Source organism: Lepisosteus platostomus, chromosome 11 (genome assembly GCF_059453375.1).
Source record: "Lepisosteus platostomus isolate fLepPlt1 chromosome 11, fLepPlt1.hap1, whole genome shotgun sequence".
Classification (NCBI taxonomy): domain Eukaryota; kingdom Metazoa; phylum Chordata; class Actinopteri; order Semionotiformes; family Lepisosteidae; genus Lepisosteus; species Lepisosteus platostomus.
Genome location: NC_142621.1, coordinates 33173413 through 33195444, shown reverse-complemented (window position 1 = coordinate 33195444; position 22032 = coordinate 33173413). Strand labels below are relative to the sequence as shown.

Sequence of the window (22032 nt, the reverse complement as noted above, 5' to 3'; positions counted from 1 at the left end):
ATGCACTCGGCTCTTGCCCAAGGGACTCTTTCACAAGCACTATCTTGTTGTGCAGGACCTTGCAGAATTCTGCCATCGGCGGCGAACATTGTGGCCCGGCCTCCTGAGCAGCCTTGTGATACTTTCTCTGTGTTTTTGTAGAAAATACATGAATGCCAAATTTAAACTTAAAAAAAATGTTTTCTCATTTTCTCAGCCCGTCTGTTATAAAAAGATCACTTGCCATCTATACGTGCGTTATCTTTACTTGAAACCCCACTAAAGACTGGTGAGCAGATTTAAAGGTTTAGAAATCCTATTGTTACATAATAGCTGCTGTACTGGAATCTCTCAGTACAAAAAAAAAATCAATTACATACAATTTTACTATTAAAAACTGTATTTGTTAATGAAAACACAGCAACAAATAAAACCAAAGAATACTTCATGATCATGCAAATGATTAAGAGAACCAATGCCCTTTGCACTTCCTGTTCCTGTATTTGAGTCCCAGGCAAGCACTGCTTGACAAGAACGCCAATATTCTCTCTAAAACAGCACAGATGCCAAGCAAAGTGACATGGCAGAAATCCATTCATTTAAGAATACATTAGAATTTGTACAGTCCTCAGAAACACAAATTCTGGCATCTCCCCCATTTACAGATAGATTCTGGGCTTATCTTATTCTACTAGACTTGAACGCTGGTGCGGTTCTGGAGACATCCCGATGTTGCATGGCCGTTTTCCCATGTTTTGATGCTCATTACCAAGATCAGCAACAAACCCTCTAACCTCTGTCTTGACTGCTGGCTCATTAAATCATTCATCATATTCTATACAGAAGAAACAGCATTTTCTGTTGCATTTCCTCTGTGATCTTTTTTTAGGGCTGGAGATGCCTGTGGGGCTGAGCTTGTGCCTGTGCATGTGGCTACCACAGCTGACCACAATGGACTTCGTCAACAGCCACAGAGTTCACATCTGCACGGCCATGTACAAAAGGAAATTCTCTTGAATGGATGTTGCAGAACATCTTCTAAAGTGACCAGTGGTCCAGTGGAACTTCATTAGTGTAATCTGAACTGAAATCTTATAATCTTATTTTAAATGATCTCACGGTCCTCTGTTACCCAATTTAGTTCATTTGAATGACTGATTTCACACATAATATCAGACTCATTTGGTAGCCCAAACTTCCATCACTATATTACATTCAGATAGTTACAGAATAATGAACAGTAAATCAGGGCTGTAATTTGTCTCATAAAACCCATTTTTCCTCATCCCCTTAAAGTATATCAGCAAATACACATCTAAGGAAGAGTTCAACTCCACGCTTAACTGCTAATGCACTCCTGCAGCCGTAGAAAACAGAATTTAAAATGTAGGAATAACATATCATGCTCAGTATAAAAATGGAATACCTTGTGTGTGGAGAACTGTGCATCTAGACCTGCTCCATCCCCACCCCTGCCTGCAGCTACTGTTCCTGGGGCATCCCCAGATTCTACCTGACTGTGATAACCACTACAATAATACTGCCTTCAGATACGGATCAGGCTCAGCCCCTCCCCCTCACACTCAGGCCTGGCAATGACATCATCATCAGAGCACTGTGGAATTCTGCCTGTCATCATCTGCGGAATCTCTCTTCTCTGCCTCCTCAGTATGGCCCAGAAACCAAGCCATTACACTGCAGAGGCATTGAGTGAAGAGGCCAGTGCTCTTGGGGAAAACATAAAACTAGAAACAAAAATGGAGGCGACTGGATGGGTGTTTGTTTGAACAGGAAAAAAAAATACCACAGCAAATCCTGATGAGCGCACCTTTTTTCTTTAATAAAAGTAGGAGCATCGGGCGTTCTGAGAAAGGATAGAACAGCAGTCTCCAGGGACCACAGGGAGAGTTCCGTAAGCGACTCCTGGCTTCTGAAGGAACTCCAAAGATCACTGTGGTGCTGAGCCCTCTGCTCTCTCATTTCTTCTGATGTGGGTAATACTGAAATTAGGAAAAGCAATCCCTTCCCCCATCAATTTTTTCTTCTCCTCCCTCCAGCTTTTTATCCTTATCCTTGTCTACCTTTCTTTGTTCATTGTAAACCTAAAAAGTGTACCCTCCAACCACAGGGCAGGGAACAAAGCCCAAAATAAATGTGGCCCAAAATAAATGATTTCAGCTGAAAGACAGCCATCAGAACATGTGCCAGGCTGGAAGCTTCTTTGAGAAGCACGGTGAACGTGGTATACACCTCTGTCAGTCAAGGGCCAGTAGCTCCTTCCACTGGGGGTGATGGAGTTAATGGGGTGAAAGGCAGAAGACAAGCTAGAGGTCACTGAGGTTGAGTTCAGGTGGGCTGTCAGACAGCTCACCCAGGTCCTCCTCGATGCTGAGGTCTTCTTCCTCCTCATCCAGCCCACTTCCTGCTTCCCCATTGTCACTTCCTTCCAAGAGATGGTGAGGTCTGGTGCCTAGTTGTCACAGAGAGAGGAGAGCATGGTCTCAGCCCAGAGTGGAGCACTCACCACAGACTTTCAGCAGATGGCAACTTTTGTGAAGGTCAAATAGTCACAATGCAGAAAAAAGGGTCTTAAAATGAGCAATTATGAATCAGTTTCAACATAACGCAGACACAATGTTCAGCATTGGAATGACACAACTAGATGGAAGAAGCTTCACTTCTGCTCTATTTAATCCTTTAATAAACCAGAACATGTAACCAGTTAATGGAGAACAAATTCTCATCCACAATGATGAGCTGAAAAGTGCCGGTTAATCCTGCAAGTTATTTACTGGAGCAAATGAAGCACCCCGTCCAAGGTTACAACAGCATGTGAACACAGCACCTTGGAGGGGCAGTTCTGAACCCTAGGTTAGTTACAGTGCTGCTGCCCCAATCCATGGAGAGCCTCAGGAAGCACACAATGCTGACCACAGCAGATGTGCTGCAGATGTGTTCTGCTGGTGTCTCTGAGAGGCAAGGCTCTTGACTGTAGCTCTGAGGGTCGATATATATGAACATGTATATATAGCATTAGATGCCTTTAAAGACAAAATTATTTTAAAGTGTTAATACTGACACATCACTATCAGTACTGAAACAGTTAATAATTCCTTGTATGTTTATAGTGCTTTTAATCTCAAAGGATCTTAATGCATTGGCATATGGGAGGAGACCCACTTCATCCTCTAATGAAGCCCTGCCTGGGAGATATGTGGAAGGCAGTCTGCCAGCAGCCCCACTACAGATCAGGTAGAGAAGCAATAGCAGCATTGTTTTACCAACTGAATTAAGGGGGACATTAGACAGGCTCTCAACTGTAAAAGCCAGCTGGGTATTTAGACAGGTCGGTGGGGTTAAAAGCTTTTATGAACCCTGTTCTGGGATCGTAATGGACTAAGTAGTCAGGACCTCAGGTAAACAACCCACCCAAAGGACAGCACCTCCTGCACTACAGCATCTCCACTCACCACAATGGGACACTGGTTTGACAATACTCGTCGAGGGAGAAAAGTGCCACCTACTGGACCACCAGCACTCCTACTTGAAAAAAACACCTGGTTTTCCTTGGAGGTCTCCCATTCCAGTACTGACCAGGCCCAGCCCTGCTCAGTTTCTAAGATCAGGCTACAGCAGACGGTAATGCTGCTGCCAAACACTAAGTCATAACGATCGCTTACGACATTCGAAATGGAAAGACGAGGTGCGTTAAATAATAAGGAAGATGAAGGAGATGGAGGGAAAACAATAAAAGTGGGAGTGAACAAGCAGAGGCAGCTCAAAGCCGTTGTGCTGCCCAAGGCTGGATTGTGGCTAGCGACAGGCCCCCACAAGAAGCCAATAAACAGATCTCAGGCTTCTGAACTTGAGAGAATCAAAGAAACCTACTATTCTGATACGTAGCAGCATTTGTACTTGTGTTCGTTTTGATGTTTGGAGCATGTCTGCAGACACATCAGGCGATGAGTAAGCCCATCAATCCTGAATGCTACACTTACAGGCCAGGGAGCTTTCCTACCACAGCTGACAAGCCCAGACTGGAGGGAGCTGATAACCTGACCCTGTTTTCACCTTCTGAAATCTGATACTCGTGCTCATCGGGTAGGACTTACACAATTGCAGGAGCAGCCTGGTTTTCCTTGGAGGTCTCCCAGCCCAATACCAATCAGGACCAGGTTAAGGTTAAGATCTGAGAACTCACAAGATCATTTTCCTAAACACCTAATAATTTTCCAAGTTTTATTATAACATCAGGCTTTGGAGATTTGACACAAGTTATAAGTAGAGTTTCTGAGTGTATAAATATTGTACCATTGTGAGAACTGCTGTTGAAAAGACTGCTGGCGAGATGTCAGCAGAAAGCCCAGCACTGCCCTGTACTCTTGTTTTCCTTCAATTCTGCACAAGCAAACAAGCGCACACTCACAGCAAATAAACTGCATCTATACTTAAAATGACGCACTGGCAGCCTCTTAACCCTTAAAATAAGCATCCCTAAAGACAATAGAAATGTACAAAAGTATTTCCCAAATGTACAAATAATAGATTTCCCAAAATATTAGTAACATCTGTAGTATAAATATACCCCTAAATCAGACACAGTTGAACAAGCTCCCAGATACAGACAGATGTTTAATCTGTTCTGAGCCTGAAGATTTCTAGACTGTCACTAATTTTAGTCCAAATGCAGATGTCAATATGTCGGGGCACAGTGTGTATATAGTCAAAAACATAAATTCCAATGACATAAGCATGGCAAAAAACAAATGGCTTTTTAACCTTAATACTTCCAGCAGGATGATGATTTTGTCAAGTCTGGCACAAAACAAAAAGGACAAATTGCAACTGCATGTGACACTGCCCTGTAGTCTCTCAAACCCTCCCCCTCTTTCATTTCCCTCCCTCCCCTGCACACTTCACGCGACTTCTCACTCGCTGCCTTCTGCCAGCTCTCTCTGTCCCTCCAGCCACCCCCGAGTCCATCTGGGCTTCCTGTCCCGTTCACCCTGCCTGCTTGTCAGAGAGCTGCCGAGGCCAGAGCACTGCCCCTCGTTAGCACAGTCAGATGAGAGTCAGCTTCCGTGACAATCCCAAAAAACTCCAATTACAGGCCCTGGGAGAGCCATATCACCCTGCAACTCACAACTGACAACCCACTGAAGATCAGCAGGTGTGAGCCTGGTCAGCACCTAGATAAGAGCCCTCCTGGGAAAGCTAAGGTTGCTGCTAGAAGAGGTGTTAGTGGGGCCAGCAGGGGGCGCTCATCCTGCGGTCTATGTGGTTCCTAATGCCCAAGTAAGGTGACGGGGATGCTATACTGTAAAAAGGCGCGGTCCTTCGAATGAGACGTAAAACTGAAGTCCTGACTCTCTGAGGTCATTAAAAATCCCAGGGCATTTCTCAAAAAGAGTAGGGGCGTAAATTTCCCATTGGCCCTTACTAATCATGGCCTCCTAATAATCCCCATCTATGAATTGGCTTAATCACTCTATTCTCCTCCACAGTAATAGCTGGTGTGTGGTGAGTGTTCTGGCACACTATGGCTGCTGTCACATCATCCAGGTGGGGCTGCATTACCCCATTACTTGTAAAGCGCTTTGTCCAGAAAAGAGCTACATAAGTGTACATTATTATTATTATTATTATTATTATTATTATTATTATTATTATTATTACTTCTACTGTGGGGACCCCCCACCTCTTCACCTCTGCTGCCAGGCAACTGTAAATAAACCCCTGGTGCATGATGTACTGAAGGAAACACCTGAAGAAAAAATATGAAGTACATTTTTTTACATGCTTTGGTTTAAAAAATAATTGGTGAAAGTATTCTTCAACTTTTAACTTTTCATAAATTAAATAACGAAACAAAACACTCCTGGGATTCGTAACTGGAACCAGAATCCTGGTGAGCCACCGTGCCTCTGGTGTGACTTTGGCCGTTTTACCTTTCTGTAGACTGAAGATCTTTTAGTTCTGCTAGAAAGCAGGGGTCTATGCTCCTTTCGTTCCTAGAACAAAGAACCCTGAGAGCATGTCAATTCAGGATCCATGGGAATGCACTTAAAGCTGCCAAAGCCCAAGATAAACGCAGCTGACATCTACATTTCTGCTCCAGGACGTTACAGACAGGCCACAGCTCCACAGGCTCACCCGAACAGCTCTTGGTGACCCTGATCTCTGACTTGCGGGCAGTGCCTGAAAGGGTTAAGGTGCCTTCAGGGATGTACTGGTCTCTAGCATGCACAAGCCTGCACTCTCAACCGCAGTGCAACAATCACCCAGCTTTAAAAAAATACCTCCTTTATTCCTTCTCTTTTGTTCCTTTGTTCCCAGAATCGCCATGCTAGGAAGGGGACGGTCTGTTTGCTATACGGCTGAAGTGCTCCTTAAGCCTGCTTTTTGAAGTGGGAGGCTTGATCTGCACCTGTGGGCTGTGCAGCTGGCAGGGCTGCTAAACAGGCTGTCACTCAGCGAACAGGGTTTAACTCGGGATGTCCCAGACCCAGACCTCTGGACTCAATTACCTCTGAGCTCTCGAATTACTTTCCTGAGCCTTCAGTTCAACTCAGGAGAGTTTAATCAGACCTGTTCTATTGTTTGCTGCTGCTGCTGCTGCACATTTCCAGCTGTCTATTAAAGCTCGAGTGCCGGGGTGCTGTTGCAGGCTGCGTACACCTGATCTCTCGTACCTGTGCGAGGCTGTGGCGGGGCAGGCGTCTCGGACAGCAGGGACAGGTCCTCTGAACTGACGTCCCCCAGGCTGAGGCTGGGACTGAGCTCGCCCTCCGAGTCCTCTTCCAGCAGGTCAGAGCCCCCTGATTCTCTGGACTGCTGGTGCTGCCTCCCGCTCACACAGTCACCTGGGGACAGGAGGAATTACAGGGACAGAGGAACAGCCGGAACAATGCTCTGAATGAACACAACACCGGCCTTTCCATGTCGGAACACCTGAGCTGAGCCTGGCTGAGCCCGGTGGAGCCAGAACCTCACAGGAACCACCCAGCGCAGCTCCAATGGTGCACGGAACACAAAAGAGAAAAAAAATCTTCAAAGAGAAACATTTGGAGTCAAAGACGATACAATAATTCTTTGCATTTTCATCCCAAAGCACTACCAATAGGGGGACACATCCAGCAGAAGTGCAGCACACACCTGGGTGACGGAGGCAGCCCCCCACACAGCAGATCTCAAGTGAGAAACTGCTTCACCAAATTAAAGGGGCAATTTAGTTAATCTAGTTTGTGCACGCCAGGATTGGAATTTAGCCTAAACACTAGGATTAACACAGTGTCATGTAATCTCATTAGCAGGACAGCACTTCCTACAGCATAGCGCACTTGGTCACTATTAAATGAGGGAAGATCACAACCACCATTGGTGCTGGTGCACTAACACCAATAACCTCCTCCAGCCATCCTTCCAGCTCAACAGGCCTTGAACTTTGAGCTCCTAAATAGCATTTGCCATTTTGTTGTGCAGATGTTAAGTTTAAAGCTTATATAGATTTTAGCATTTCTACAGATGGCCATGTGCTTCTGTCATTAACATGAGCCACAGGGAGGTGCAAGTAACCTATGACAGACTGCCAAGTTTAACACTGCCCCTGGTTATGCTTCACCCTAAGCTTGTGAGGCCAGAGTCTTCTGGCTTTGCTTCACCTCCGCTTGGCATAACAGCCACACGTCACTTGGCTCCCAATGGACCCGAGGCAGGTCATGTGTGTAACAGCAATGGTGTTTCACTCCCCCTAGTGGTCACAAGCCCTTAGTGCAGCACTGGTGCTGGATTCATCCAAGCTCAGGATTCCCAGGTCAATATAAGTGGCACACGATCTGAGTTTTTTTTTCTGTTATGGTAAAATTGGTCAAATTGCTGATTTTACCTGCCCTCCGTGTACCATGTGATGACATAGGCTGGCTGTCAGCAAGCCTCAGCCCTCTCATCTCCTCCTTCAGTTCAGACACACAGGACCTGGGGGAGGCACCACCACAAAATAACAAGGTCAGAGGTGCGGTGAAAGAGAACACCACCCAAAAGCCATGACACCAGCCTTAAACCACGCAAATCACATTCACCTCACCTGATACCCTAGAATCACAATCACAAGACACAGGCTTGCAATGCTTGAAGACACAGGAACATCTGCCCAGAAGAGGATGGAAACATGATGCTAGACTCAGTTACAAACCGCACTGATTAAGAGAAGATTCCCACACATTTTCTAATATCGTTTTAACTCTACACACTGGCCCACCCTTATGAAAGACTAACACGCGTGACATTCCCTGCACCTTGAGCTGCTGCTGTGCAGGAGCTGGCAGCTCGATCAAAGCAGAACTGTTGGGCTCTGGTGGACTGTGGGACTGACAGCAACCAGCTGTGCAAGATGTGCCGAGCAGAACTCCCTTCACCTGGCACAAAGCAAAACAGTCTCAGTCTGAAGAATCTGGCTTCAGCTGTGTACGATGGCTTTCAGAGGACTGGATAGCTTGAGTGCCTCACAGGATGTCAGGTCCCAGAGGAAGATGCACCCCCACCCCCAGAGCCCACCGCTGTGGCCTGTTCTACATCCCTGAGCGTCGCTCTGACCTGAGGCTGTGCAGATCATGATGTGCGCTCTGCTGCTGCGACAGCGTCCTCGTCAGGTCCTCCGCGTGGCCCCTGTAGCTGTCCGCCAGGCTTTCCAGCATCTGCAGGCGACAGAGGTCTGAGCACAGTTCTTTCAGAGCCACTCCATGCCGAGGTCTCTCTGTATTCGTGTGTGAGCAGGTGTTTTTCGTATAACAGGGGGATTCCCGGTGCACCTACCTTGGTATTGCGCTCATACTGTCGCCTCATGTCCCTGGTCTCTGAGATCTGGCTCAGCAGGTCATCCTCCTGCCTTCCTGCAAGGCCACACAGATACGAAGAGCAAGTCCTCAGTGCCCGGGAGGCTCACAGATCACTCCCTGTGGGAAATACAGCGCAAGCCTTCCCTGCACGTCCCATTCTGCACCGCAGCAGTAAGCAGACTGTCAGTGTGGAACACAATGCACGACTCGCACAGAAGCCCCACGGTGACACGCAGTCATCGTGATTTCATCATGAGAGATTTCTTACAAGGCCAACTACATTATACACCAACCCACCAGGGCACCACACTGGCTCACTTCAAAGATGTGCTGCATGAGGGTCATGTATGAGAAGCTGGGCTTCAGTGTTTATTATTAGATGCAAAACGTGACCGTTTTCGTTTGTTCATCAGTTTACTGCTCTTTAGACACTTCTACAAGAAAGTTTTAAGTTATTTAAAAAAATGTAGGTCATATTCTGGATCTAGCTTTCAGTCTTACGGCTTCCACCTATAAAGAGTTGTTATACTGGAGTGATGTACAGAGGTGTGACCTCCTGTTACAAAAGATTTCACTCCGTTTTTCAAAAAGACACAGACTCTTAAACTTCTGATCTGAATGAATTAGGTTTCAGAACCTGAAAAAGTAAAAAGGCCATAAGAGAGCAGCATCTTAAATCCATACTATCTTGCATTTAGCTTCAATGGCACAGCTTGTGTTTTGATCACATTAACCGGATCATCAAATGTGCCAGCAATTAAGTAGCTGATCACAAGCAATCTTGACAATGGAGTGAAGTCTTTAATTGAGTTTGATTACATTTCATTTAAAACCTAATTTTCATAAAACTACCCAAGCCGCCACAATTGTAGCGAAGGAGTTTGAGAGCTGAAACTCTTCAGAGTCTACTGTGCATCTTCCCAAGTGTCATTGCAAACTGTAATGAGAAGATATCATTTGTACTATAATATTATAACATACAGTGCCTTGCGAAAGTATTCGGCCCCCTTGAACTTTTCAACCTTTTGCCACATTTCAGGCTTCAAACATAAAGATATAAATTTTTTATTTTATGTGAAGAATCACCAACAAGTGGGACACAATTGTGAAGTGGAACGAAATCTATTGGATTTTTGAAACTTTTTTAACTAATAAAAAAATGAAAAGTGGGGCGTGCAAAATTATTCGGCCCCCTTGCGTTAATACTTTGTAGAGCCACCTTTTGCTGCGATTACAGCTGCAAGTCGCTTGGGGTATGTCTCTATCAGTTTTGCACATCGAGAGACTGAAATTCTTGCCCATTCTTCCTTGCAAAACAGCTCGAGCTCAGTGAGGTTGGATGGAGAGCGTTTGTGAACAGCAGTTTTCAGCTCTTTCCACAGATTCTCGATTGGATTCAGGTCTGGACTTTGACTTGGCCATTCAAACACCTGGATACGTTTATTTGTGAACCACTCCTTTGTAGATTTTGCTGTATGTTTGGGATCATTGTCTTGTTGGAAGATAAATCTCCGTCCCAGTTTCAGGTCTTTTGCAGACTCCAACAGGTTTTCATCCAGAATGGTCCTGTATTTGGCTGCATCCATCTTCCCCTCAATTTTAACCATCTTCCCTGTCCCTGCTGAAGAAAAGCAGGCCCAAACCATGATGCTGCCACCACCATGTTTGACAGTGGGGATGGTGTGTTGAGGGTGATGAGCTGTGTTGCTTTTACGCCAAACATATCGTTTTGCATTGTGGCCAAAAAGTTCGATTTTGGTTTCATCTGACCAGAGCACCTTCTTCCACATGTTTGGGGTGTCTCCCAGGTGGCTTGTGGCAAACTTTAGACGAGACTTTTTATGGATATCTTTGAGAAATGGCTTTCTTCTTGCCACTCTTCCATAAAGGCCAGATTTGTGCAGTGTAAGACTGATTGTTGTCCTATGGACAGACTCTCCCACCTCAGCTGTAGTTCTCTGCAGTTCATCCAGAGTGATCATGGGCCTCTTGGCTGCATCTCTGATCAGTCTTCTCCTTGTCTGAGCTGAAAGTTTAGAGGGACGGCCAGGTCTTGGTAGATTTGCAGAGGTCTGATACTCCTTCCATTTCAAGATGATCGCTTGCACAGTGCTCCTTGGGATGTTTGAAGCTTGGGAAATCTTTTTGTATCCAAATCCGGCTTTAAACTTCTCCACAACAGTATTACGGACCTGCCTGGTGTGTTCCTTGGTCTTCATGATGCCCTCTGCGCTTTCAACAGAACCTTGAGACTATCACAGAGCAGGTGCATTTATACAGAGACTTGATTACACACAGGTGGATTCTATTTATCACCATCAGTCATTTAGGACAACACTGGATCATTCAGAGATCCTCGCTGAACTTCTGGAGTGAGTTTGCTGCACTGAAAGTAAAGGGGCCGAATAATTTTGCACGCCCCACTTTTCATTTTTTTATTAGTTAAAAAAGTTTCAAAAATCCAATAGATTTCGTTCCACTTCACAATTGTGTCCCACTTGTTGGTGATTCTTCACATAAAATAAAAAATTTATATCTTTATGTTTGAAGCCTGAAATGTGGCAAAAGGTTGAAAAGTTCAAGGGGGCCGAATACTTTCGCAAGGCACTGTATAGCAGCACAACATAAAATTCAATGGGCTGTGTGACATCACTACATGGACACTCAATAAAACCATTCCTCTAGGTTTGTTCAGATAAGAACCTGCATCAGGGTCAGTTAGGGTCACATTCAATTTCACCTAAGTTCATAATAAAAAATCATCATGCTACTCTGCTAAACCTGACTCCAGGTTGTGCGTGGTTGTGGAGCATCCACTCCTAACAGTAACAGCGCACACACACTGCCTAAGTGTGAATTACGTGTAACAGTGAAACACGAACCAAGGGACACAAGTGGAAACAATGCGTAAGTGTATTTAGGACTGAGAGCAGGAAGCAGTGTACACAAAGGACTATGGGAGCATGGACAAAGCTGCCCTGCCACTCTGCTGCAGTTCATAACCTGGCTTCTTTCAAGAAATGGCCTGGAGAGATTCTAGGATTACATCCAATCTGTCAGGTACACTGCAGCAACTCGGCGCACTCCAAACAGTGGGGAAATGTTCTTATGTTTAATTAACAAGTGAGGTTAACCAGTCATGGGCAGGCTGGCTGGCTGGGGTGAGTCAGGAACTCACTCAGTTTGTGCTTCAAGTGATCCAGCTCCCGTTTCAGCTGCTCCATCTCCTCCCGCTGCAGTTTGCCACTGAAGCTTCAGGAACGAAAAGAAGAGATTCCATTAATGATGTAGCACACGCATGCCCATCCCCAAACTCCTCACTCTCCTGATCCCACTGGAGCACTGTCTCCACTCTCCACCCCCGTCCCTCACGATACAACCGCCCCAGAGTATTACCCCTCATACATACCCCACCCCAATCACGGGCCTTAGCCTGCTCTCAAAAGCCTGCTAGAGGTCTGCACAAGCATGAAATTGAAGCCCGTACCCGAGACCTTGAGACCTGACCCGGCCGAGCCCGAATGGTACTGCCAAATTTGAAACCCGAAACCGACCCGAAATCGGTCACTCTCTTTTCCTCTCATGACCCACGAGGTCATAATGTTTCCATGATGAAGCCGTCCCCGACTCATTTGACATTTTGAGCAGTTCTGCCTTTGTAAGTTTTCGTTTTTACTTCATCCATTGCGAACAGTTAGCTAGGCAGGCTCTGTTACACACATACGAGAGAGAGAGAACGAGCGAGCATGCAAAATGAGTTGCGAATTTCTTCTAATAAAAATCAATTTAAAACATAAAATGATAATAATTCATTTTCACTTTTGAGAAAACCATCCTGAACCCGGCCCGGAACCCGATACTTTGTCAGGCCCCGTTGGGCTCGGGTCGGGTAGCAGACCTCTAGATCCTGCCCGCCCCACCCCCTCACCTGTCCTGCCGTGCAGCCACTCTCTCCAGCTTCTCTGTCAGGCTCTGCAGCTCCCCCCTGACCTCCCTGCGCCACTGGTCCAGCCTGCCCTCCGTCTCCGAGCCCCCCCTCTCCCTCTGCTGCTCTCGGTCCCGCAGCCTCCACACTTCCTCTGAGAAACGAGGACAAGTCTTCAGCCCCGGGAGCCCAAACCAAACGGGGGGCTGTGGATTCCAGCTGCCGTGCCGTTCATCTCCGCCAGCGGCGATCCACTCCCTGAGCGGATCAAGGTTCCGGCTTCACCAGAAACACGGCTTCAGATGGGACTGAGACTTACAGGTGGGTAAATCAAAGGAAGAAGTAACATCAAATTGCAAGAAAATAGAGTCTTAAGGAACCAGGCCCTTTTTCTCTGGATGCCAAATTGGGAAGCTTACGCAGGTCTCCGGAAGAGCAGGACTCCACTGAATCCAGCCAGTGCACCTTTCGGATTCATTAATTCCTTATTGATATGTTTCTACATCATTCTGGACAGAGGATCGATACAAAAATGATTTGGCTGGAGCAAAGACTCAGATGGCAATAAATGGACAGCCAGCCCCAGAACAGCATACCTCACTAAATGAATCCAGCTCCAGAAAGTAAACTAAAATGCACAGCTAATAAAACATTTGAGATTGTCTAGTGGGAAGCTAGACCTTTAGGTGTCTGATAGACTGGTAGAAAGAAGGGAAGCACAGAGGCTTTGTCAATAGGATGCGATTCTATTACTGCGGGATATCGACTTTCACAGCTTAGGTTAGCAATCTATTCCATTTAACTCCTCACATTCTAGTTGCTGAACTGTGCCGAAATAAGCAAGCGCTCAACTTCCTAAAGAGTGCCCACCGAAACTGAAGTAATTAAGATCTTTTATGGTGTAACCCGTGCCTTTGAACCACTACAGTCATCTGGTTTCTTTCCTCCAGACAGTCTCTACAGGAGGTCCTTTGGGGGCATGTCTGCCAGTTTTCTATGCCTCTTTAAAGCAGCCTGGACCAGGAGAGCTGGGAGAAGTTGTTAAATTGATCCAATGAAATCAATAATCAGCTGATTTAGGTTGTAATAAGACCTGCAGGCATCCTGGTCCCTCCAGGACGAGGACTGAACAGCCCCAGTCTAACCATTCTGCTTACTGGTACCTGACATGACTCTGACCTTGCAGTGCCTGTAGGTGCTGCTGCTGTTTGTCTCGCTCCCTCTCCAGCAACCTCACAGCCTGCGTCAGGGACTGGATGGCCTGCAAGGAGAGGGACAGGTCACATTAAAGGCACCTGCGCCCGATGTGGGTTTTGGGGGTGGGGGGTTATGATCACTAACTGATTGTGACCAGGACTCCCCCAGCAGCCCTGTCATGATGAGCCAGCCACTGCAGGAGGCAGGATCACCTGGGCGAGACCCCTGGGGCTTACTGTGCTCTTGGCAATGAATGCAACTCTCCTCCGACCGGAGCTGGAGCTTGGCGCTGCCTGTGACGTGTTAAAAGATCAGCAGCTCGAAGGTGGGCAAGTTGGCCTACACCTAGAAGCCGAGAGGTGGAAAAACACAAAACTGGCAACTCCAGATCGAGACAGTAGAAGAAAAACTGTAGACACATCTGAATAAAAAAAGACACTGAATAATTTTAAAGAACTCGAAATGGACCAGAAATCTGGGAGATCAGTGAGCTCCAAAGCGCCGTGCTTTCAGAGGGCTCTCACCTGGCTCTGGTCCTGCAGCCGCGACAAAATCTCCGGGAGCTGCCCCCACTGCTTGCCAGCGCTGTGCACGCCTGAGAGAGGGGCTGAGGGGCGGGACAGCGGGGACTCCTCAAAACACACACTGCGGAATTGCCCGCTGTCGGGGTACAAGTCTGAAAGCAAGAGACGGGAACGGACGTCAACATGTTTGTCACTGGAGAGATGGCACAATGGTGCACAAGGGTGATAACGAGAGAGCCGGAAAGATCATCGTTCTCATTCAAATGCTCCCATTATCCTGGAGTGTTTTAAACTCGTCCTCGACACTGCCACTCATAGAAAGACCCCTAGAACGCGAGTTAAAAGGTGGAGAAGAGACAGAGAATGGAGGGAAAAGTCACTGCACTTACAGTATTAGTGGCCCTTAAACAAAGATTAAAGACTGACAGGGAGACTGCCAGCCTTTCCCAGAAATGTATTTAAGATGTCCTGCTACAGAACACTTCATTCAATGCATCTAAAGAAAAAAAACTGCAGAAGTAAACACATACCTTTGGAGAAGTGACTTGCTGTGTTCAGTCTCTCCTACAAAAACAGTAGCCAGAAAAAAATGAATAAGGCAGCCTTAACCCTTAACCCCTGACCTCTGACCCCAGCATTCTTAAGCCTGGCAAAGACAAGCTCTATGGACAAACTATGGACACATCTGAAGACAGTTTGCCAGTTCACTGATGATTCTTTTGGATCAATGAAGCTTCTAGCAAACTTTTAAGAGGATGACACTACTGCTGACTCCTGCAATCGCATGCCACTACTCCTGACTGTCGAAAAACTGACAAACAAGGGATGTCATGCACTAGGAGACAGTCACATACTGGTAGACATAAATTCAAGCGTGAAACATGACATTTTACTGGCTTTGGAAAAGGTTAAAACGCTTTTTATGCCCAATGCAATGACTGGAAAGACTTGAGCTGCTCAATATGGCAAATGAACTCAGATGTAAGACCTTTAAATGAGTGCTCTGGAAAAAGACTAAATATCAACAGTAATATTTTCATTCAATTGGAAGGTTTACAAAAAACCTGAAAGAAAGGAAATGTTTTACTGTTGCCAACCATGAATGCAAATGAATTATATGCCGACAGAGTATCGGCTTCAACGACATGACCGAGTAGCTTCTGCAGCCCTGTGGGGAAAGACATGCTTCCTGTTCTAGGTTTTAAAAGCACTTTCAGGTAGTTTCACTCGTGCCCACTGGTTCACGTTTCACTGTTCACTTTAAGGGAATCCACTGGATTTAGTGTCTTTTGAGGATTTTGAATACCAAACCCTCTCAGAGTTTTCTCTAACCAAGACTCAAAGCTCTAGGCTAAGTTCCTTCATTCATCAGTGTAGGACATTCTCTTGCTCCACAGAATCTACCTAGTTGCCCTTCTGGAGACTGATTCCAGAGCAGCAGCTTCCCTCCAATAATGTGATCAAACTGTACCCTTCGGAGCATCCACTCCACACAGGCCCCAGCCTGACCCTCAGAGAGGACTGGAACAGTCAGGATCTCAAGGGGGAAAGCAATCCAGCCAGGGCCACAGGTCAGGTTGGGACTCACCCTGATTTTAGCCACGCTGCCATCCGCGGCCGACAGCACGGCACTCAGCTGGGAATCCCAGTTCATGACGGGCTCAGGGCTCGTCCGGCATCCACACGCTGCCTGAACAGACACACACAAGCATGCAAGCACTGATCAGTGGCCGGATAAACAAGCTCCAGCACTACATGTGCATTTGGCTCAGGAGCACAGTGGAGCAGCCAGTTCTGACCCCCCAGTGCTGCTGCAGCAGAAAGAGCACCGTCACCCTGGCAACAGGAGCGAAGAGCCCAGCATTCGCCACAGCAGAGTTCTGTTCATCAGCGTTCTGATGTCACAATGGGGGTGTTGAAACAGCAGAGGGGCTGGGACATCTGAGACCATAACACAGCTTCACAGCGCCTCTCTGATCAATAACCCTCGATCAATAACCCACTAACACCTCCCCTCTGCACTCCATATCAAACACTTCATCTTAAATGGGTCACGTCTGACACTTTCAATTCGGTTTGCGATGACATTCTACATTTTCTCTGTTTTGTTCAGCATCGGTACACTGGGGAAGCCTGAAAAAGGAAAGGCCATTCTGACACAACCGCCTGATTTGGTAGCAGGCAGTTGTTTCTGCAAAAATACAAAGGAGATAAACCAAAAGTCAGACACTGGTCACAAAAGAAATTTTAAAAAATTACAAATTAATCTTGAGAGACATAACCCTTCCCCTTCTGTCCTACCAAATTGCATTGCTGTTACCTCCTTGTGTTCACAAACTGAAGACTCACTCACTCTCTCTCTAGTGGCTGGTGCTGGATTAATTATTCTGAAATGAAATTCCCTATCCCAAATTGTTAATTTTGCAACACTGGCAGGTTAAGATGTTGTCGTGTGAGACTATAGAAGGTTGTGCCGTGCCTGTAGGAAACGCTGGAAAAGTCACCGGTTTTGATCAGTTCGGAGGGACTGCCCGAGGATTACATCTGCTGACACAAAGTAAGGCACCATATCAGATACCCCTGCATTGTAGCATCACTTTCACCTGACCAAGATGCAGACTGCGTGAGAATTATAAACAGAAACCTCGTGGGGTATTGGACACGAAGGTGTTTGTACGACGCTTTTTGGTCTGCGTCTCATCTGTCGACGGCAGACTACGCAAAATATTATTTTTTTTAGAATACTAAGCTAAAGAAGCCGTCTTGGGGGTGGTAGTTCAAAGGCAATAGTGCTGCTTAAAGCTAACTTGAGAAACTGGCTCATTTATTTTCGAGGTAATTTCACTGCACAGCGTAAAACTTTAAGTGGTGTGCACCACCTTATCGTTATGTCAACAGAGTGTAGGTTAAGTCATTCATGAAATTTGAAAAATAATTTTCAGTTTTCAGAAGAGACAAAAGAGTCACAATTCTTAGTAAAACGATGGTGCTCATGAAAAGGTCATTAAACCAGCGCATACTTACAACTTCGTCTTTAAAACTGGGAAAACGAGCGCTGCATTGAGTTTTTTATCATAATCCTTCTATATCTCTTTTAAATCACCTACAACTGTCGCGCCGCTTTCACGTCTTGCGTCTCTGCTACTGTGCGTGTTAACGCTATCCCCAGGTAAGCGTCCTTATGGGAGTTGTAGTTTTATTGAATGCTGAGGCTGAGGACTACGATCACCACAGTGCAGTGCGCTAAGGTTGAAAATGTTATGGCGGAGTCTGGATCCAATGTTGAAATCGTGGAGGGGAGGTTACGTGAAGTTCTGACTCCCCTTGGCTTCGAGGTTTATCCTTTACAGGTAGAGCTCAATGAAGACAGTGAGGGCTAGGGGTACTGCTGCAAAAAAACTAACTTGAATGCGATAAATAATAGTACATAGACGCGTTTTGATTAGTGTCTTCAAAGTAATGTCATCTTTTCCACAAAAAGATTCCTAAAACAAATTTCCTAAAGTTTGTGCTAGTTCACTGTAATGGAATAAAAATAGTTTCCTCTTTTTTGTTGATTTTGTTTTCATTTTTATGTGGCAAATATTAAGGTGCTTAAGCTGTTTTTTTCTGTATGCATGGAGAACACGCGATTGTTATCCACAATAAAGGAAATTGTGACAGATTAAGAAATGTATTAGTCTTTCTTGAATTCAGCCCCTGGAGCCTGTTACCTTGAATTCTCTAAAGCCTGAAACCGCTTAGGACAGCCGTGCGGAGGGGCCTGTGTCCTGCATGAGCTCACGGTTTGTGTTTGTGTCGTCCCGGCAGGTGGGCTGGTACAATGCAGTGTTGCCGCCCTCGCTGCACCTCGGCCACCCCAGCGACACGCTGGCCGCGGTGGTGCTGAGCGCGCCCGCCATGTTCGAATCCAGCTTCCTTCCCTTCCTGAGGAGCCAGGCGTGCGGCAGTGTCAGGGACCCCATCGACCAGTGCGTGGCACACTACCTCCCCCGCGCCGTCGCCCAGGTACCCTCGGTGCCCGAGCACACCTGCACAGGCCATTGAGAGGCGCTGCCGAACACGTGGAGAGAACCGAGGTTCAGGGTCAGGGCTGGGCTTAGCTTTTTCTCTGGAGTTGCGTATTGTTGTCTCTGTATGGCAGATTTCCAGGGATCCTCTACAAAACAGCCTGATCAAATTCTTTGGGAGAGCAGGCAGATATTCTGTGGCCCCCCACCCCCAGTGTAACTCCTCTGTCCTCTCCCCTCCCTGCCCGGCTGCAGTGTTTCCCGGGACAGCAGGTAGAGATCAGCTATGACTATGAGATGCTGCCCAACCGGAAGCCCAAGTTTCTGGCCCAGACTGCCGCCCATGTGGCTGGAGCAGCGTACTACTACCAGCAGCGGGATGTTGCTGACAACCCCTGGGGGGAAAAGGCGAGTACGCCGGGGTGTCAGGAAGACACAGGTGGTCCAGAAGGGGGCTGTCAAATGCAGACAGGGAGAGTCTCCAGCTCTGCTGTCCATCTTCATGCTTTTGATTTAATTTGTGTTACAAACATACATAATTACCCAGAGTAAAGAGGAGCATTTCTCGGCTTAAGCGCGAGAATCTTCCTGAATTCGACACACGCACATCTTGTTTTAGTGACGAGAAGGAAAAAAAAATTTTTTTCTTTCCTGTGCTCAAGACTTTGCTCTGGTGAGTATAAATGAACCAAAATACTAGATCATCCTCAACCAATGACATAGGGATGTCCCTGCTGTGCCTCAGTTACTTTCTGAAACTCAAGACGCAAATCGTCCAACCCAATACAGTTTTGCAGTCAATACAAATTAATTGTATTTGTTGAGGCACAGCTTGGTTTTACCCTGCTTTCACTCTTCAGTTCCTGTGACTGTTGTAGTTATTATGTATCTCGTCTTAAACGTTCAGTTAACATTTTTAGCGGCCAGTTGGTGCTGGAACGGTTGTTGAAAGAGGCAGGCGGCTCTAGAGAGCAGGGACGTTCCAGAGATATTGGGAGGCAGAGGCTGGTGTGTGCCAGCAAGGGCGTTCGGAACTGAGCCGTGAGGGAGTTTGTCTACTCATCTGCGTGTCTCTCACTCCCTGCCCCCCCCCCTCTGTGCTGCTGCAGAAAATGTTCGGCGTGTGCGTGCACCCCCGGTTTGGCGGCTGGTTTGCCATCCGTGCCCTGCTGGTGTTCCCGGGGGTGGGAGCAGCCGGGCTGGAGCAGAGGGACCCCCCGGACTGCGTACCCACTCGCGAAGACCGGATCCGGCTGCTGGAGAGATTCAACACCTGCTGGCAGGACTGGAGCTACCGGGACGTCGTAGCCCCCGCAGAGCGGTACTCCGAGAAGCAGCAGGCCTACTTCTCCGCCCGCCCGGCCGATCGACTCGCCCTGCTCCGGGACTGGGGGCTCCTCCGCAGTGAGGAGCCAGGACAGCGCGCGTCCCCCACTCCTGCAGAGCCTGGTAGCCACAAAGGAGGTGAGATGGCAGGCGATGGACCATTTTATTGACTTCTTCCACCCGGAATTGAGCTTCATAAAACAGGAAGGGACTACAAAAGAGCTTATCGCCTTTAACAGAGGCAGGGCACTCTATTCATTTATTCACGGGGACAATGGTGTGTAATCTCACCATACACACCCACGCCAGGGACAGAGAGCAATTGTAAACCAGGTTTTATTTTTTCACATTCCTTAGCCTGACTGCAGCTCATGTCTGGAGACACAGAAGGCCTTTATGCTCAGATTAAAACATTTCAACCCACCTGTCAATCATAACTTGCTTACCCCATACAGGTCTTCTGGAGTTTACAGTCCTAGAGGGCACCAGGAGCTTCTTCAGGTTTATATTCCAGCCATACTCCTGATTGGACCAGTGATTGAGTTAATTTCTCAATCATTAACCACTTCTTTAGCACAGCTGTAAAAACTGAGGGACCGAGATTCTACAGAACGAAAGATGGGGATCGCTACAGTTCTTGATGGGGGGGTTCACTGCTGTAAATGCAATAATCCTCAGGCAAAACCAACAGAAACCCATCAAGTTCCAAATCTGAAATGCTGTACACTGCTGTGAAAAACGTCTCGACAATTTGCATTATATTCTGGTGATGTTTTCCTTTGTTTATGCAGAAACACCAGTCTTTGATGGACATTCTAATGAAACTTAGCCATGTTAAGAGCCTTGATAAATCTTAACACAAAAAGTATTGTTTCAGCTTCATGGATCTGTCGGGAGGAACACTGACCTGTGTCAAAGACAGCTAATTGGTAAATGGGACGGATTAGGTGCTAACCTTTACCTGGAATTGTTGTGATCAGGTTTTTGAAGATGCTGATGAAGGTGCATTAAAGATTGTTAATGACAAACCTCGTTTCTCGTCACTCTAAGTAAGCTGTATAAAGTTGAATAATGAAAGGCAATACTAAGTGAAGACTTTGAGTAAATTGTTGATGTTCATAACATGTTGCCACTCCAGATGGTCTTGATGTCAGACAGATCTTCACAGCAGCACACTTGATCGATTTCATCTCGGTCCAGTTTTAATTTTAAATGTACATGAAATGAAATCATTTGGCTAAAAAATGCAGAAACAAAAAAAATCATCCCACTTGCATAAATGTTAACTTGTATTCAGTTGCCTAACGTGCAGACACTCTTGATTCACAAGGCTCTTTCATTAACCCTCCCCCCCAGAGAAAACAATGTAGACACAGTCACATGAATCTTTCGGGATGCTTTTTTCAAAAAACGTTCATGTTTGGCTTTGGAAACTTCATATTTTGTTTCTTCTTTTTTCTGTTCTGGTTTTCATAGGAAGCCAAGCTGTGCGCCTCCTCATGTTGCTCATCATTCCATTGGTTTTTCAACTAGTTTAAAATTTCCTTTCAAGGAAATGTATCAATTAACAATTGTTTAAATAACAGGGGACAAATGCTGTGACAAAAAAAGTCACCTTCCTCCATCTGAAATATTGCAAGAGCAGCTTTCTTCTAATAATAATACTTTCTTAGCTTAGAAGCTTTCTTCTAATACTAATAGCCCAGGACACTGGGGTTAACAACCCTACTCTTTGAAAAAAATGCCCTGGGATTTTTAATGGCCACAGAGTCAGGACCTTGTTTTTATGTTTGATCCAAAGTACAGTGCGTTTTTCATAGTATAGTGTCCCTATCGCTACAGTATACTGGGGCATTAGTGCCCACACAGACCACAAAGTGAGCGCACCCTACTGGTTCCACTAACACCTCTTCCACCAGTAACCTCCGCTTTCTCAGGTGGTCTCCCATCCAGGTTCACACCTCACAACTGCTCATTTATTGGGTACTAGTTACGTGTTTCCCTCTATGAAAAACCAAGGCCTTCCTAATGGGCCAACTAATAACGACACACCTAAATCACTTGACTTCATTCAATGGCATGAGACTCACTAGTGTGGCGGCAGTCTGACAAAACTGGTCCAAGGTTAGAAAAATGACCAGATTTAAACCTTAACGAAAGATCTTGCAGTGTAAAGAGTGCTTCCGAAATCAGTTGTAGAACACACTCCCGACGGTAAGCTCACACTGGACATACAA

At 46.3% G+C, this 22032-nt stretch overlaps 2 protein-coding genes across 6 annotated transcripts; one reads left to right on the top strand and one right to left on the bottom strand.

The window, feature by feature from the left end:
- Nucleotides 1–1795: 1795 nt before the first annotated feature.
- On the bottom strand, nt 1796–17638 carry LOC148652503 (uncharacterized). Of its 5 annotated transcripts, none has more exons than XR_015925365.1 (13): nt 17484–17638; nt 16048–16149; nt 14990–15023; nt 14460–14611; nt 13918–13999; nt 12742–12892; nt 11992–12065; nt 8791–8867; nt 8572–8672; nt 7865–7953; nt 6672–6842; nt 2230–2449; nt 1796–1979 (listed from the first exon to the last, which is right to left on the bottom strand). XR_015925365.1 is itself a non-coding variant. In XM_088599299.1 (13 exons), the coding sequence occupies exons 3-13, from the start codon at nt 16111–16113 to the stop codon at nt 2304–2306; spliced, it is 1143 nt and encodes a 380-aa protein (XP_088455425.1). In that variant the 5' UTR covers nt 16114–16650; nt 16780–16846; nt 17484–17616; the 3' UTR covers nt 1796–2303. The 5 variants fall into 5 exon arrangements, 4 of the variants coding, with proteins under 4 accessions (XP_088455425.1, XP_088455428.1, XP_088455424.1 ...); XM_088599299.1 differs by adding an exon at nt 16780–16846 and having other exon boundaries at nt 1796–2449; nt 16048–16650; nt 17484–17616; XM_088599302.1 differs by adding an exon at nt 16780–16846 and having other exon boundaries at nt 1796–2449; nt 17484–17616.
- Nucleotides 17639–17685: 47 nt separating this feature from the next.
- mmachc (metabolism of cobalamin associated C) lies at nt 17686–20823 on the top strand. The gene is made up of 5 exons (XM_088599312.1): nt 17686–17809; nt 18270–18467; nt 18725–18877; nt 19579–19933; nt 20251–20823. The coding sequence occupies exons 1-5, from the start codon at nt 17720–17722 to the stop codon at nt 20319–20321; spliced, it is 867 nt and encodes a 288-aa protein (XP_088455438.1). The 5' UTR covers nt 17686–17719; the 3' UTR covers nt 20322–20823.
- Nucleotides 20824–22032: the final 1209 nt, after the last annotated feature.

Coding starts and splice junctions, on each gene's coding strand:
- LOC148652503 (XM_088599298.1), bottom strand. CDS start 16,113: ATGAACTGGGATTCCCAGCTGAGTGCCGTGCTGTCGGCCGCGGATGGC. Junction 15,024..16,047: donor GCAGCGTGGCTAAAATCAGG/GTGAGTCCCAAC, acceptor CTGTTTTTGTAG/GAGAGACTGAACACAGCAAG. Junction 14,612..14,989: donor AGCAAGTCACTTCTCCAAAG/GTATGTGTTTAC, acceptor TCTTGCTTTCAG/ACTTGTACCCCGACAGCGGG.
- mmachc (XM_088599312.1), top strand. CDS start 17,720: ATGGCGGAGTCTGGATCCAATGTTGAAATCGTGGAGGGGAGGTTACGT. Junction 17,810..18,269: donor TCGAGGTTTATCCTTTACAG/GTAGAGCTCAAT, acceptor TCGTCCCGGCAG/GTGGGCTGGTACAATGCAGT. Junction 19,934..20,250: donor GCCTGGTAGCCACAAAGGAG/GTGAGATGGCAG, acceptor TACCCCATACAG/GTCTTCTGGAGTTTACAGTC.